Source organism: Physeter macrocephalus, chromosome 14 (genome assembly GCF_002837175.3).
Source record: "Physeter macrocephalus isolate SW-GA chromosome 14, ASM283717v5, whole genome shotgun sequence".
NCBI classification, from domain to species: Eukaryota; Metazoa; Chordata; class Mammalia; order Artiodactyla; family Physeteridae; genus Physeter; species Physeter macrocephalus.
This window is the reverse complement of record NC_041227.1, coordinates 34998341-35014316: the sequence shown is the minus strand read 5'-3', so window position 1 is coordinate 35014316 and position 15976 is coordinate 34998341. Positions and strand designations below refer to the sequence as shown.

At 39.4% G+C, this 15976-nt stretch overlaps 1 protein-coding gene across 2 annotated transcripts in view; it reads right to left on the bottom strand.

The window, feature by feature from the left end:
• Positions 1-380: 380 nt before the first annotated feature.
• Positions 381-15976, bottom strand: part of SNAP25 (synaptosome associated protein 25) — a 30294-nt gene continuing 14698 nt past the window's right edge. Inside the window, exons 4-7 of one of the 2 annotated variants that reach the window (XM_007101504.3) lie at positions 13488-13605; positions 9378-9503; positions 6695-6839; positions 381-1672 (exon numbers count right to left, since the gene is read on the bottom strand). In XM_007101504.3, the coding sequence (XP_007101566.1) occupies positions 1604-1672; positions 6695-6839; positions 9378-9503; positions 13488-13605 (458 nt within the window). In that variant the 3' untranslated portion in view covers positions 381-1603. Of the gene's footprint in view, positions 1673-6694; positions 6840-9377; positions 9504-13197; positions 13316-13487; positions 13606-15976 lie in introns of both variants that reach the window. The other variant, XM_007101503.3, reaches the window with a different exon arrangement.

Sequence of the window (15976 nt, the reverse complement as noted above, 5' to 3'; positions counted from 1 at the left end):
GTTTGGTGGGGATACTGGAGACAGGAAGGAAGATGAGAGTTGATTGACACCTGATATACCTCAATCAATGTATGGCCAAGTCTGAGTACCACAGATATTTTTCCCGTGGAATTTTTTTCTATGCCTTCTGGCTGAACTACATTTCCCCCACAGACAACGCTGAATCTACACGCAAGCATTTCTGAAACATATTATAAAAATCAAGCCAAGTTTCGGCTGTCATTGGATCGTGTCTAGAAGGGACACCTTTGTTTTTTCCATGCAGTGTCCTCAGCACACAGAACTGACTTCTTAGGAGCAATGGGATAGTAGCCAGATTTCTTCTTCTCATGTGAGTACAAACTCAGACGGGGGTCCATGAAGAAATCAAAACAGACATCTGGAGTCTATAATTTTTAATAATTTTAAACTAGCTACAAAATGTCAATCACATCACAAACTGACAGAGGAGACAAGGGGGAATTTAATATTACATGCTGTAATGATATTTATCTCACAGTTTATCTATATTTCATTCATTTATATTATTTTTTAAAGGTTTCTTTATCAGCTACTAAACATCTCAGCAATTTGGTGTGCATAGCTCTAGATTAAGCAACAGAGAATTGTACTGATAACAAACCACAGGGGAAATGGTGATTAATAAGAGTCAGCCTTATAAAATTTACATCTCCACACTGTTTCACAGCAAGGTTGCTTTCTCCAAAACAGAGCCTTCAAAAGCAGCAAACAAACCCTATATTACATCCATTTGACATAGTTTCAGCCAAACATATATTTTGCTGGAAATTGTTAAATGGTGAGCGTGTTTAACTCATCTTTTAAAAATTTTTTTTTTTAAAAAAAGGATGATTATGATTAATAAGTCTAAATATTGACAGAAAGTGACACTATTGCAGTTTTGCTGGTATAACTTAATCTTGACAGTGTCTCAATACTGAGCATGCTTTGTTGTTGTTTTGCTGTTGTTGCTGTTGTTTCATGTGTGTGTTTTCTCATCAGTATGCTACTGTCATGGAAATATTTTGTTTAAGTAGGAATCTAAAAATCTATTTAGTTCTCATGCATAAATGCATAAATCACATCACTTTGAGTGCAATGCCTGTTATGTAATTCCACATTGTCTAATCATGAAATCATAAAGACAGATGACAGCCATGAGGAACCAAAGACAGCAAATTTTGAGAGTTTCAGAGCCTGACACCCAAATAAAGGACAGTGGCAGTAGCTCTGTGGAATGTCACAGTTTTACAAGAACAATACTGTGTATTGAAAGAATCAACAGCACATTGAGCATTCCTAAATTGTTGTCATTCAGCAAATGCCACTGAGGAGAGAAAAGGAAAAAATGAAACCCAAGACATCCTATGTAGGGAGTTAGAGCCACCAAATGACCACTATATACAGCCTTTGGAAAGAAAGAGACCCAGAAAGAACAAAAGACACATAGTATTGTTGGGCTGATGGATGACACAAGACAACATTCACAATGGGGGCAGATTGATGTGTGCATGTGTGCAGACCTACTAGGTAATACCATGAGAAAAGCATGAAGGTGCCATCTTGCCCGACAGCATTTGGAAGAGGACACAGATGCGCACATTTAACCACTCCCCAGCATCTTTGTTGCACGTTGGTTGGCCTCATCAATTCTGGTTTTGTTGGAATCAGCCTGGAGAAAGGGGAAAGAAAACAGAACTCAGTTTACCCATTCACATTCCATTCATCCTTCTGGGTCTAGTTCAAATTCCTCCTGTTGGGTGAAGGCATCTTGAGACTTCCCTGATCAGAATGAACCATGCCTTCTTTTGTGTTCCCAGAATCATTGCTTATGGCTGGACTTGGACATGATCACAGAAGCTTGATCTTAGTTCTCATGACTCTTCCCTACTATGGAAAGCAGAGTTATATCATTTATCTTTCTCTTCTGGAATGACACTCAGTGACTTCTATGGCAGGCATTCACATCTGTTGGATTGAGTTGAATTCCTGCCATTTGTACAGTTATTAGCAGTGTCACTTTGGGAAAATTACTTAACATTTCACGGCCTCAGCTTTCTCATTTATAAGCTGGGGATAATAAAGAACACTGCTAATGAGCACAGTTCCACTCATTCAACTTTGACAACATCAAGACTGACATCAACTATGAGGTACATCCTGTTATTAGCTCCTTTTACCAAGTGAGAAAACTAAGCAGAGGGGATTTAGGCAATTTGTCTAATGTCACAGAACTAAAAAATGAGGAAACCAGAGTCAGAAGGCCAGCACCCTGGAGTCAGCGTCCACACTGGTAGTCACTATGTTAGTCATTTTACTATTTAAGTTTGCTATGAGGATGAAATGAGTTTATACACAAAATATGCTTAGAATAATGTTTTGCAAAGAATAAGGGCTCAACATACCTTATCTTGTAATTATTGTTATTGGGTGAAAACGTGGTTTGCTTTTAAGGATGTTTAATAATTTTTTAGCCCCATTTCTGAAGACTTACTCTTATGAGTTATAACTGGCTTGTTTTAGCAGGGGAACATTTACTATCATTTTGTGCCTTGACTGACCGCTTCACTGCTTGAGTTACCTTTTGCTCTGCGTGCATCATGAAACCCAGGTCTGCTACCTGGATATACCTTTAAACTCCAGAAAATAAACTATTCCTGACACCACTGAGAAATGTATGAGTCAGCAAGTAGAAGGGAAGACAAAAATTCTTTTTAGGCTGTTGTTTTGCTCTATTATGATTGGTAATGTTGTCTGTCCCTCTCCAGCCTGGGAAGAGGGGAAGGAAGCTAAGAGGCAGTATAGGGAAACTGGACTGTTTTTATATCAACCAGTATTTACTCAACGGTTACTGATTTTGCGTCTGTGACTGTGCTTGGTGCTTTCCAATCTCCACCAAGTTGTGTCTTCTTTATTCAGTTTAATTGTGAATTCCCAGGACACTAGAGTTATCAATATTCAAATAGAAATTTGCCAAGTTAAAATGAAAAATAATTCTAGGTTATTCATAACTCTGAATTATTTGGCAATGGCTCCCTACCATCTGTTTGGGTAATTAAGAGTTGACTTCAAAACAGATAAGATAGAACACTAATTTTCCTTGATTTCCTTGATCTATAGATTCATATTTTTGACCTTAGGTTCCTAATTTGGAAAATGGGTATTCTCTCCAATTTTACTTGGCTCTTAAGTATTCCCTCTTCAGCTACAGAAATAATGACACTTTGGTACAAAGGAAAATGAGAGGCTCAGACCAATGTGAAATGCTCCTGAAGATTGGATTATTCTATTTTTCCAGACTTAAATTTGAGAACTGTTCAAATGAGAAAAATCATCCATTTAAAAATGGATAGCACTTCTGGAGGCAAACATTCTAGGATTTCTTACATTAAGAATGCACTGGCAAGTCTTCACATGATGGTACAAGAGGATATTTTGAAGTAGATCATGAGGTTATTCTTTGGATAGCCTCAAAGGATCTGGAACAGACCTATCTTTAACAACCATCTGGGATGTCCACCTGAATTATTTCTGAAGCATATCAAAATTCAAGCCCATACAATACAAAAATGCCATATCTTTATTATATTATATAACAGTAGTGCTTTTAGATAAAACTCCTGAGATAATCTTATTTTAGATGTCTTCCTGGTATTTGGAGAATGTGTCTGTGTTTATTCTATTTATATGCTTTTTAGGACTTTATTTATGCAATATATCCCATTCCAACTTTCATGTTTCTATGCAGAGAATCCTAAACTTGCTAATATACTCAAGATATGGTACATGATTTGCCCTTGTGAGAAACCCAGGATGCCTACCAAAAAAGCCAGTAAGACAGGTAGAAGGGGCTGTTTCGTTCACCCTTCCGAACACTCTGGAAATCTCAACTTCAGACCATGACAGGTAGATTTTAGGCCACAGCTCAGACTTCCAGAAGTGGATACTCACTACCCCACATGGCAGCCTGCTCTGACCCCAGATTTTCACTATTCTCTTATTATCTTTCAGGAGAGGAACCAGGTCATGAAGCTGGTGAGCAGGAAAACCTTGCTGGTACTCAAGATCTTAGTTCTCACATTCCATGTTTCCTTGTTGATGAGAGAATGTGAGCAATGCTAAAACTTCAACTTCACCGTATTTCAATGTGTGCATAGCAGCTTCCACTGACAACTTTAAGTCCAAGTTTGAACATCACTAAGTTGTTTCCTTAGCAACAGTTCCCATAAAGATCTGATATAAACTTGCCCCATTTTAATAGTTTTCTAAGAGAATCGTAGCTTTTTAACCTTAGAAGATTGTCTATATATAAATATCCTAAATCAGAAAACAAGGTTTTTAAATAGACAAAGTAATTTCTTGACAGTCCATAGGGATGTATTGAAAATTGGGTTGTTTTGGACTCCCAAAACTTCACTGCTAACTGAAGTGATGAGAAAGGATCATGACTGATGAAGTTGGGTGAAGATTGCTGTTGGGGTCACGAGAGAATATGGGAGAAACATCAGAAGATTCTCTTTGTTCTACAGTGTGATTTAATCTTAGATATGTAGGAGACCTTTGCACACCATTTCCTCTTATCAGAAGTAAGAACTTGCACAAGAAGGTAGAGGTCTACTAATAATTGTGTAGCTCATGTAACATGTATCATTTGGAGCAATGCTGAGTTGAAATGGGCTTTATCTCAATCATATCCACATTGTTATTTTGAGTGGAAAAAAAGGCTAGTTACTCAATGGCAACTAGACCCCTACCTTACTTCTTAAGCAATTCAGCATTCAAGGATGATATAAACTGTAATGACTATTTCCTATCCACTTGTCTGACTTTTGATTAAACCTTATAACTGCACATGTCTTTGCTCTTGTAGCAAACTTGGCCCAGAATGAAAGGTATTCTCCTAAAGAAGAGAACTAGAAATACAAAGTGGCAGAATTAAGATGTCACTTGCCTTTCCAGGAAAACAGCTTGCTTAAAGCCCAGCTCTATCAATAAAGATTTGACCCCTCCTTTTTAGTAGAACTTCTCCTTCTAGGACTCTAAGTGAGTTAGAGATACATTATCTCCCTACATCTGAGTCAATTGGGTCATTTGATAGAAAATGACTACTCTTCATTTTTTAAAAATCATTTTCCTGTTGGAAGGTAGTTCAGCAATTATTTCTTAGTTCATTTTTCTGGGCCGTAATGGTTAGGTCCTTTTCTGTTGGCTCCAGTGCTTTATGAAACTCTCAATATTGTTCTGAAAATCTACTGATTTGCTTTAAAAGCTTTAAAAGCTTTAGTGTGTCAAAGGCTCTTAACAATAATAAGTATGTCATGACTTGTAAAGTAGGCAGAGCACAAGTATTTTGTCAACTAACATTGACATCTGTGTAGCTCAATATTGATTAGCCAAAGTGTTATGCAATCAAATATTTTTAATATAAAGTGCACAGAACACAATAGGGCAAAGCGTTCCCTTTATGTCTACTCATTCCTTTCTCAAGTCAGTGGAGAATGCTTAGGTACTAAGAAACTGAGTATTTAGCCTTATGATTCAAGAGATCTCAAAAACCATCCTTCTTCCACCTACCAAAGTGGAATGAGTTGTTGAAAAGAAACTCAGGGTTTCAGGCTCAAAACTTCAATATATTCCAAGGGATAAACTCACACAATATAAGATTAGCCAAGTAGAATCAATTATAGATGCACAATTACCATTAAACCCATAATGTGTCTATTTCTCCCTGTTGGCATTTGGACACCTTTAAGAGATTATAAGCAATATTTAGGAGTCTACTGATTGGGGAGGGGGTGGAATACAAAGACATAGAGACTGAATCAGATTTGCATAGTGTAGAATACCAGGTTTGGGTGCCCCAAATCTTTATATAAGAGCTTTCCAGTGTTTCTTTCTGTTTCCTCCTAATCTCAAGCCCAAACCTACCTTTTCCATTCTACTGTCTCCACTCTTCCTTATGCCTCATGTTGACACTAGGGGGCTCAGCTCAGTCTTAGCATGACACCTGGTGTCCTTATGTGAACGCAGCTTCAACAGATTATGTTCCCTACTTTGAGATCTGGACATGTGCACTGTTGAACTGGAAATGGAATCTGGGCCTTTTTGAACTATCATTAAAGCTCTGGCACTTATAAAATCAAAGCTCATATTCATCATCTGGCTAACCTAAAATAACTATTCTTTTGCCCATTTCCTGATTCTGTTCCTACATCATCTCCACTTGACAAGCTCCTAACCATCCTTTAAGACTCAATTCAAATTCAACCTTTTTATTTGGAGATTTTCCCATCCCCTGACCCTTGAAATCTTTCCTCATCTAACCTGATTTAGCATTTGATGTGTGGCTTTCTTGGCAAATTATATTTTCATCTGAAGCTCACTGCCTTCTGTAGGCTGTGAGTTTCTTGACAGTTGGGGTGATGTCTTTCTCATCTTAATATGTCCTTTGATTCCTAGCACAATGCCTGAAGTAAAGGTGCCTCTGCTAGATTAAATTCTACCCTGTTATTTACTTATTTACTTATCTGTTGCTGGATTTTTGTCTTGGAAAATTAAGGGGAAAATGTCTATCTACCAACGCCTGAATCCAAAGTCATGGTTTGAGGGTCTTGTTATGCCCTTCGCACTTCCTCGGTGGTTATTTCAGAGGAAGTGATAAGCAGTGGAAACTTGCTGAATGCCACATGCTCACCTTCTCCATGATCCTGTCGATCTGGCGGTTCTGTGTATCGATCTCATTGCCCATATCCAGGGCCATGTGACGGAGGTTTCCAATGATACCGCTCACCTGCTCCAGGTTTTCATCCATTTCATTTTCTCGGGCATCATTTGTTACCCTGGGCATCAAAGAGCAGTTTTTAGAAGACAGGAAAAAACTCAAATACCAAGGACCCAAAGTTTAGGGAAAATATGTAGACCTCTAGGTATCAATCCTATCCTTTTAAAATTTCTATTCTATACAAGAACACATGTTAGCTTTTGTACATTGGAAAATGATGTTTTAAAGTGCATTATTGAACACTTACATTTCTATTTTTAAAGAAGGCATATTAAATAGATTAATTTATCTTCTTCTCTTGCTTCCACCAACACATCATTTCCTCCCTTCATATGTTTATCCCAATTTTCATTTTTTTAAGGGTAAAATCAGCTGGGAGGATTAGTTGGGAGGATTCCAGGTCAGAGAAAGGAACTAGTTAGAAACTATGTTTTTCTTTCTGAAATGTCAGTCAAAATCTCCAAGACTCAAATTTAGAATGAAATAAAAGCTACTGTACTAAGTCAGAGAATTTCTCCACTCATCTTCTTCCCCATTTGGGGCCAACATCAATGGGAAGAGTAATGAGAATTACAGTCTTCCCCTTAATCCTGTTTGCTCCCAAGAATTCCAAAGGGAGTTACTTGTTCAAGATGATTTTTACTTGCTCAGATTGCAATGCTATGGGGTTTTTGGTGGCATTGTGAATGGGTGATTTCAAGGAAGAAAACTGTGATAAAAGATTATTGTTTCAGTTTGAATGGGGAAGAAGGAGTTGGCTCTCAAAGTGCCTTATTCAAAGTGCCTTCCCATTTTTTTCATAGCTCAGCTTGAAAGTTAAGAAGGCACTAACTCTTTACTGTAAACAGTAGGTACTTATTCCAGAATGTCTGGCTAACTAATATCTTTCTACAACAGATGGTGATGGGCTAAAATATGTTCAGAGGGGTTAAAATCCATCCCCCATGGTAAATCCCAATGCAGACTGCCCCTCTAAGGTTTTTAAAGCAGTCCAGGCCAGATAAAGTTAAAGGGGAACTTCCTAGATTTCTTCTGTAGAAAAGAATCTTATTTAAATGATCTTCAGCAGCTAAGGCATACTTCTGGTTCCAGGGTTCCCAGCCCTATTTGCACATTAGAATCACCTGAGGAGCTTTAAGAACTACTGATATCTGGATCTCATTTCTAGAAATTCTGATTCAATTGGTGTGGATTAAGTCCGGGCACTGATACTTTTTAAAAATTGCTCAGGTTATTCTAATGTGTAGCCAGGATTGAGGACCCTTGGTCTGGTTTCCCTTGGAGCAAATAGAAACATGAATAGACTTGTCATCTGTTATTTCTAGGTAGATATCTAGACCTTTATACACAGATGGCAGTGACTCATTTGAATCTGGGTTATTGGTTGGCAGTCTCAGCTACAAAGGTCTGGGTATAGATGGCTGTACAAACAGCAACCCTAGTCATTGCTGAGTCCTAGTGTAGTAACCTGTAAAAAGTTATAGTTTTTTTCCTTTTCTTTTTAGCAACAGGGATATTTGTTCTTATTAATATTTTCTGATCTCGAGAGCTTAGTTCTGAGTTGGCATATCTGTGTGACTTGAGATTTTTTAATAGATGTTTAGGTTAGCTTTAACTTCCAGATCTCAAAAGAAATGATTAATAAGAATTCAGGTCTGCTCATTATTCTCTATTTGTACCCCCATATCTGTTCTCTGGCCTTCTTTGCTCTCTGCCCAGAGAGGCTGACCTCTCTACAACCTTATCACCCAGGTTCTCTTACTCTGCCTTCCATTAGGCTTTGTCTAATGGCCAGTGAGAGACTGGAGGACAAGAGACTGAGGAGTTGGGGCATTTATTTCCCTTTCTAGTTTCCTGTTGGGTTTGACAGTGGCTGCATCAACCCACAGCCCCTGCCCATAGCCATAACTACAGTTGGGTTCTGGTGACAGCTCTCTCCTGTCCCTTCAGGTTTCTTCCTGCTATTCTTAGTTCATAAGTGCTTCGCCATTCCTTATTATTGACCCTGCACACACCTCTGTAAATAATCTCTTTCATAAGTTCTGTCCAATTAAACTCACGGAATGAGACACCTCTTTACTGCCACACTGATGCTGGATGTGGTCATGTGACTTGCTTTGTCCAATGTAATGTGGGCAAAGGCTTGATAAATGTTTGCTCATCAGAGCCTGCCCCTTAGGTTGCTGCTACCACAGTGCAAGAAACCTCGGCTCTCCTGCTGGAGAGGCCACATAGAAAAGAATAGATGTCCCCTACCCACAGCTCCAGCCCACCACCAGACAAGCAAGGAGGGCCATCTTGGATCATCCTGCACCCAGGTGCATGTAATGAGTGAGCCCAAGAGAGGCTCTTGGAAGACCTACTCAGCCAACATAGAGGTTCAGAAATAGAAAAATGATTTTTTTTTTTTTTTTTTTTTGGCCTCGACATGCAGCCTGCGGGATCTTAGTTCCCCGACCAGGGATTGAAAGCAAGGAGTCCTAACCACTGGACCACTAGGGAACTCCCTAGTTGTTGTTTTAAGAACCACTCAGGTTAGAGTGGTTTGTCACTCAAAAGTAGATAACTTATATAGCGCCATCTGCACAAGGCTCACCTGCGGATGAAGCCACCACTGATGGCCATCTGCTCCCGTTCGTCCACCACACGAGCAGGCTGGCTGGCCACAACTCCATCCTGATTATTGCCCCAGGCTTTTTTGTAAGCATCGCTTGATTTAAGCCTATGCAAAAAAGAGGGTGAGTGACAAGCAAAGGGGGCAGAGCATCAAGCTCGCAACAACGGTTACCTCTTCAAGCTAAGAACTGAACCAAGCGAATGAGTTTTAATTCGAGGCATTAGAGAATACCGATATATCATAATCTGGACCCAAAGTGTTGGCCACCACCATGCCTCAGCTACTCAGGATTTCATTTCCAATCAAGTCAATTGCAATTGTCAAGATGGCAACTTTTGCCTGCGGGTTGTTCTTGTTTTGGTTTGTTTTTGTAGTTTAGTTGGATTTAAGACAGGGATTAAGGTAGTTAGAGGACATTCAGTTCTATTTCAATGACACGGTTATATTTTGAGACACAAAACACACAGAAAAAAACATACTGGCAGACAGACACAAAACAAGACTGCCAAGTAGAGTGTGTACATCACACCACAGGAACACACTGTCATCAAAAAAAACATACTGGACCAAGTTTTTACACACCATCATGCAAAGATTCCCTGTTTAATTGTTTTCCCCCAATGCATGTGTGGAAACAAGCATTTCCACTCTGCATGGAGAACATAAAGGATTGGTGGTTGGCCAAGCGTGATGGTCTGTGAGTTGCCTCTAGAGTGATTTGAATTAGATAATATATCGGTACTTCCAAACAGTTACCATACATCCAGAATCGATGTACAAACCTTTGTCCACAGAGACAAAAAGTAAAAGAAGCGTAGTGAAATGAATGCAGGAAAATAGAAGAGAGAACAAGCCATCTAGCACCAAAAAGGGAAATCCCTCTACATCTTCTTCATGCACCAGCTACAGGCATGAGTAGAAAGTGAAGCATTCTCATTTAAGCCAAACTACTCCAGAAGTTGACCATTCTCAAAAAAGGCACCAGCAGGACAGTAATAGCCTTCATGAGGATTTGAAACGCAGTTCAATAGCTTCTTTGTTGGGCTGAGGGGCAGGATGGGAGTGGTTACAGACTCCTACTTCAAACTATCCTGGGATGTGGTGGGGGAGAGTGGTCTGGAAATGGTGTGGTCTCCGTAGGCCATATTTCACTGAGCTGCCTTGGAGAAAAACTTAAAATCCAGGCATACCTGTTGTGCCCAATAGAAACATGTGCAGCATATTTTGGTGGGTGTGTTGTAATTGAGCAATCAAAGATGTTTTTAGGTTCTTTGCATAGTAGAAACCACATGCTTTTTAGTCCAAGAACAGAACTTCCTTTGGTCCCATTTTTACATTTTCTATTATAAGACACCAGAATTTAATCTTTTTTTTTCTTTTAGTGGAGGACCATAGCCATTTATTAAAACTGGCTCTAATACTAATATTTGAAGATTAGGGACCAAGAAACCTTGGAGACAAATTGGAAAATTGTACAAATGGAATTTCAGCAACTCCCACAATCTAGTGTATAATACCACAGCCTTAGAGCAGTCAGAATTCACTGCTCTAAAGAGCCAGGGGCCCACTTAGTGGGATAGGATCCAAAAACTAATTTAATGGAGTTTAGAGTCTGGCTTTGTTGTTGTTGTTTTTTCAAATCCCCATCTCCTCCCTCCTCACATTAACAGAAGTTATATGGACCTTGTGATGCTTTCTGCTATGTAAAATGTCTGGTATACCATCTTTGGCAGAGTCAAGGGGGTGGGAAAGTTTGCGTTTCTGAACGAAGGCGAATCACTGCACCCACAATGCTGCACATAGACTCACATAACTGCCGGACATCTACCATAGTCCTTCGAAACATGCCGAGACAGGGCGAAGCCCTCAGAGAGTCCAGGGCACCACCAGCCACTGCGTTGTGACACATGGTTTTTAAAGCATTATTTACACACAATACAGAACACTTCAGTCAAGCTTTGAAGCTCAGTTAGGGTCTCTTGTGCAATAAGGAATTACTGCCTACTGGTATGTGGAATTCATAGGGGTCATCATTTCATCTGAACATTAGAATCCATCCCAGGGAGGGAAGGGGGCCTGCCTCCACCTTTTCTCCACACACAGTTGATGGATGGGGAAAATGTACCTGTGAAATTCATCACAAAGCAGGTAGACATCTCACCTGGGGGCAAGTGGCCACTGAAAAGGATATACAGTTAAATCTTGACTAACTGGAATGCTTAGCAATGTCATTTTGGTGAATTATTGGACTTTCTTAATTAGCAGTGGGCCATGGAGGTACATTTTATTTCAAGGGTGATGGTTGAATATCTGTTAGATTCTTGAGCTACTTTCCTGCCTCAGAGTCTTAGGGCAGTGAACATGATCAAATCATTCCTTGGTTATGGTTTCTCTTGATGTGTCTGATGGCCATTCCTCTGCAGCTCAGCTCTTACTGTTTGGTCCTATTGGATATAGAAGTTACATAGAATGGAGACTGAGTGAAAGAATGCAAACTGCCTAGATTGACCTTAAAGAGAAACACTTTAAAATTCTTGATGGGATTTTTTTTCTCCTTGTTCATTTGTCTCTTTTTGCTAAAAGTGGAAAGGAGCAAAAGTATAAATATACTCAAGGGTTCCAGTTAGCTAGATTCCAGTTAATCAGGCTTTACTGTAGATCATTCTCAAAAAAAAGAAAAAATAAAAGTTTAAATTTATTTGTAAATTGAGCCCCTCCCCCTCCTAAACAGGAAGTGGGATATTTTAAATCAGCCTCAAAGTTTAAAGGATGTGAATGGTCATATAATCAGCTAGAAATGACATCAATTTCTATTCTAAAAGCTAGGATCAGGAGAGCTTTTAGGGAAAAGGCTTCTGTTCAAAGGGAAGTGGGAGGGATGAGGGGGATCGGGTAACGGGTTTAATTTTCCAAATGCATGTTGGACAATCGCTCATGCATTTTTTTTTTCACTGCTAGTCAAAGGAGACTACCTTCCAGAACCCTTATTTTCAGGTTCCTTCTGTTGCAAACCTTTATAACCACATGTCACATTTCTGCTACATTCCAAAAAAGCATTGCAGAACCTTAAGAGTTGAATGTTTTGTGATGTTGTGCATGCAAAATCTACACATTTCAACATTTCGGCCAGTGTACAGGGAGGTCTTCCAAGAGGAAGAATTGGAGAGGGATGGGTCCAATTTGGCTAAGGCTTGAGCACTTCTTGTTGAAGGACTCTTTGCCTCTGCGTTGGGTGCAGCTGCGGCATCTACGGTCTAACCACTGACACCATTTGGCAACTGGTGGGCAGTTGAAAGGGTGAACCGCTGTCATACTCTCTAACTTATGAAATGCTTGTTTGGGCCAAATTAACTGTTATTTTTGCTTCTGCAAAATCAAACCTTGATACGTGTTTCTCATCTTCCCAACTTACCCACAGTCTTTTCTAAATCTGCCATTTTGGCTTTTGGCATTTAGAGAACATAAAATCCCTCTTTTATGGGATTTTATGTTCTCTAAAGTGCCTCTTTCTTGAGATTAGTCTCTGTCTCGAGGTACACTTTCTGGAAAATGTTGAAACGTTCATCAATAAAAGTTGCTGACAGTGAAGCTTTCACTGTAGTATGCCTGATTTTTAATGCATCAACAGTAACTCCCACTAATATCATCTATGCTATGAGATGAATGCATTGGAGACGGTATTGATCTGTTCTGCATGCCACATACTCATCCTGCCTTTGCACCCAGCAGGAATGAGCTTGTCAAGGCTTGGAGATGGGCCTTGGGAAACCAAAGCTTCAGGCAGGCAGGCAGCACCTACTTGTTACAGGGACACACACAAAGCCCGCAGAATTTTCCTAGATCCGTCAAATTCTTTTCTGCTTCTTTCATGTCCTTATTGATTTGGTCCATCCCTTCCTCAATGCGTTCCAGTTGTTCTGATTAAACACAAGTATTTTATCCCCACAGAATGAAGCAGATGAAAAAGGACAAAGAAAAAAAAGACAAAACTTCAGACATTCACTTTGACATTAAAAAAGAAAAAAAAAAAAAAAAAAAGAAAGAAAGAAAACTGGACGCCACAGATTAGAGCTGGTACCCAGTACCTACTTGTTACAAGGACATATGAAAAGGCCACAGCATTTCCCTAAATCTTTTAAATTTTTCTCAGCCTCCTTCATGTCTTGGTTGATATGGTTCATGCCTTCTTCGACACGATCGAGTTGTTCTGGTTAGGACAAAGGGATGACAGTGTGGAATGAATTTTTTTTGGGTTTCCAGCAGAACATGAGAAATGTCTATGTGAAACGGAATTTGAGAAAGAAGGAGAGCTATTACAATGCATTGTCCGAGAGGACGCATTGCTGGAGTTGGCTGTTGCTCCCCTATGCAGCCAGGGGTGGAAGGAAATGAACAAAAATGATGCTCAAATAGTTTATAATGCAGACATGATGGGATGGGGTAGGTAGGCCTGTTAGATTCTGAGTGTCCAGGAAAACAGTACAGCATATTCACTTACTCAGACACCAGTGAAACCCAAGAGAAAGAAAACAGCATGTTAGTTTATGTTTTAGGCATTCAGATGTAATGCTACTAGAAAAAGTGTCTGCTTCAACTTTAACATGTCTCAGTCTTTTGGTTTTTAAGCATCCTCAAACATCTAAGGGTAGAAAATAATCCACCTTCTTCTTTGGGAAAAATAACAACTACAGTGATAACTAGCAATGAATACCATATATTTTTTACCCCTAGCAGTGGCTCTCTATTCAAAGGCAGTCCATGGACAGCTCTTGGTTTTGAATACTCAATTAACACACAGCCCTTGGTTTTGAATACTCAATTAACACTAGCTCTAAGAAAAGCAACATCAGCACAGCAATGTTATAGGTAGTGGAACATCTAAATTCATTTTATCCTATGACTTCCTCGTAATGAAAGCTTTGGAAGGCATTTCACTTCTCTGCCCCTGATTTCCCATTCTCCACAATGGGAAATGCTAGACCCTAACCCCAGGCAGAGCATGGGGAAAATGAATGCCTGGGTCTCTGGAGGAAGGTGATGGATTGGAACATAAAACAGTACCAAGTCATCACTGCCAGGAAAGCTGACCTTAGTGTACCTAAGACATAGATCAATACCCATAAAAATGAATCATACTTCTAGGTCACCAGGGTAACATACACCAACTTGATTAATTTTTCAAAAGTTGTGTCATCAAATTGAGTAAACTATAAGTTCCATGAAGGGATTTTTAAAACAGCTTTTAAGACCATTAAGGCAGCAATGGGAAGTCTTGGCTGTCTATTTACAAAACCTAATTACATTTCTATTCCTCCTTTCATCTATATTTTCATGCATGCATGCCTACGCCTCTGGGAAGGAAGGCATGATTAGAATAAAACTGGTAAATACATTTCCAGTCTAAGGGCATACATAATCACTTAAAAACAATTTCACATTAAATTGTCATTCCAATACAAATTGTCATTCCAGAAAACTAAGCTAGGTTCACTAGTAGCCCAAACTGGAGAGACTATCCATTTGGAAAATAAGAGCCTATTATGTTCTCTTTTGTGGGGCTGAGGAATAGAATTCAGCTTATTAGGAATCTGCTACCTCTGCTCTGCTTTTCAAATGACAGGGGAAAACAAAATGTTTATCCAGCATAGGCTAGCCATAGGAAATAAGGGTGTAGTGCTGGCAAACATTTGCTGAATAAATATAGGTACAGTAATAACTTAAGAAAAATCTCTAAAGGGGCTAAAAAACAAATGGATGACAATTCTTTACAATCCAGAGAATTCTGTACTTTTCTGAAGACTTCATTCCAGTTTCCTTTAAGGAATGCAATAAATCAGTCTGTAGATCAAATTAACTATCAAATGAGGGGATTGGTTGGGGGGAAAGGAGCCCAACATCCTCAAAACAAGAACTATGTTAAGTACAGACAGAATAGGGATGCCAAATTCCAATCGAGGAATTCCTAATGGCTTCCTGGAGAGCTGGGTTGAGATGAGATTGAAGCATCTGGGTTCAGAGGGAAAACTTGCTGGACTCAACTAATGACAGCTGACATATGCACAGGTTATGGCATGGGGAGACACATTCAGGTGTTTGCCTTTCATAAGGAACTTCTCGAGTTAATATTTTCAGCTAAGATAACTTTCTGACATTTCAGGATCCCCACCCACTGTGTCTCCAGGGATTAGAAAATAACATAAATAAAAGTGAACTGGTCCACAAATGTTGAATTTCTGAACCAGAGAATTCAAATTAAAAGATAAAAACAAACAGGCAGGTCCAAATCCCTATTTCTGAGAGCAGGGTTCGGCCATGGTTTGCCAGTTTGTTCAGCAAAGGTCATAGCAAAGAGGAATTCTGGAGTTCTTTCAGAAAAGTTGATTCAGAAAACTATTTTATTGCTTCAATATTTGTTGAATGTTTCGATATACACAATTATAAGTCAAATTCTTAATTAAAAAAATATTGTGGGACTTCCCTGGGGGTCCAGTAGTTAAGACTCCACTGCTTCCACTGCAGGGGACACGGGTTCAATCCCTGGTCAGGGAACTAAGATCCAGCATGCCGCATGGCGTGGC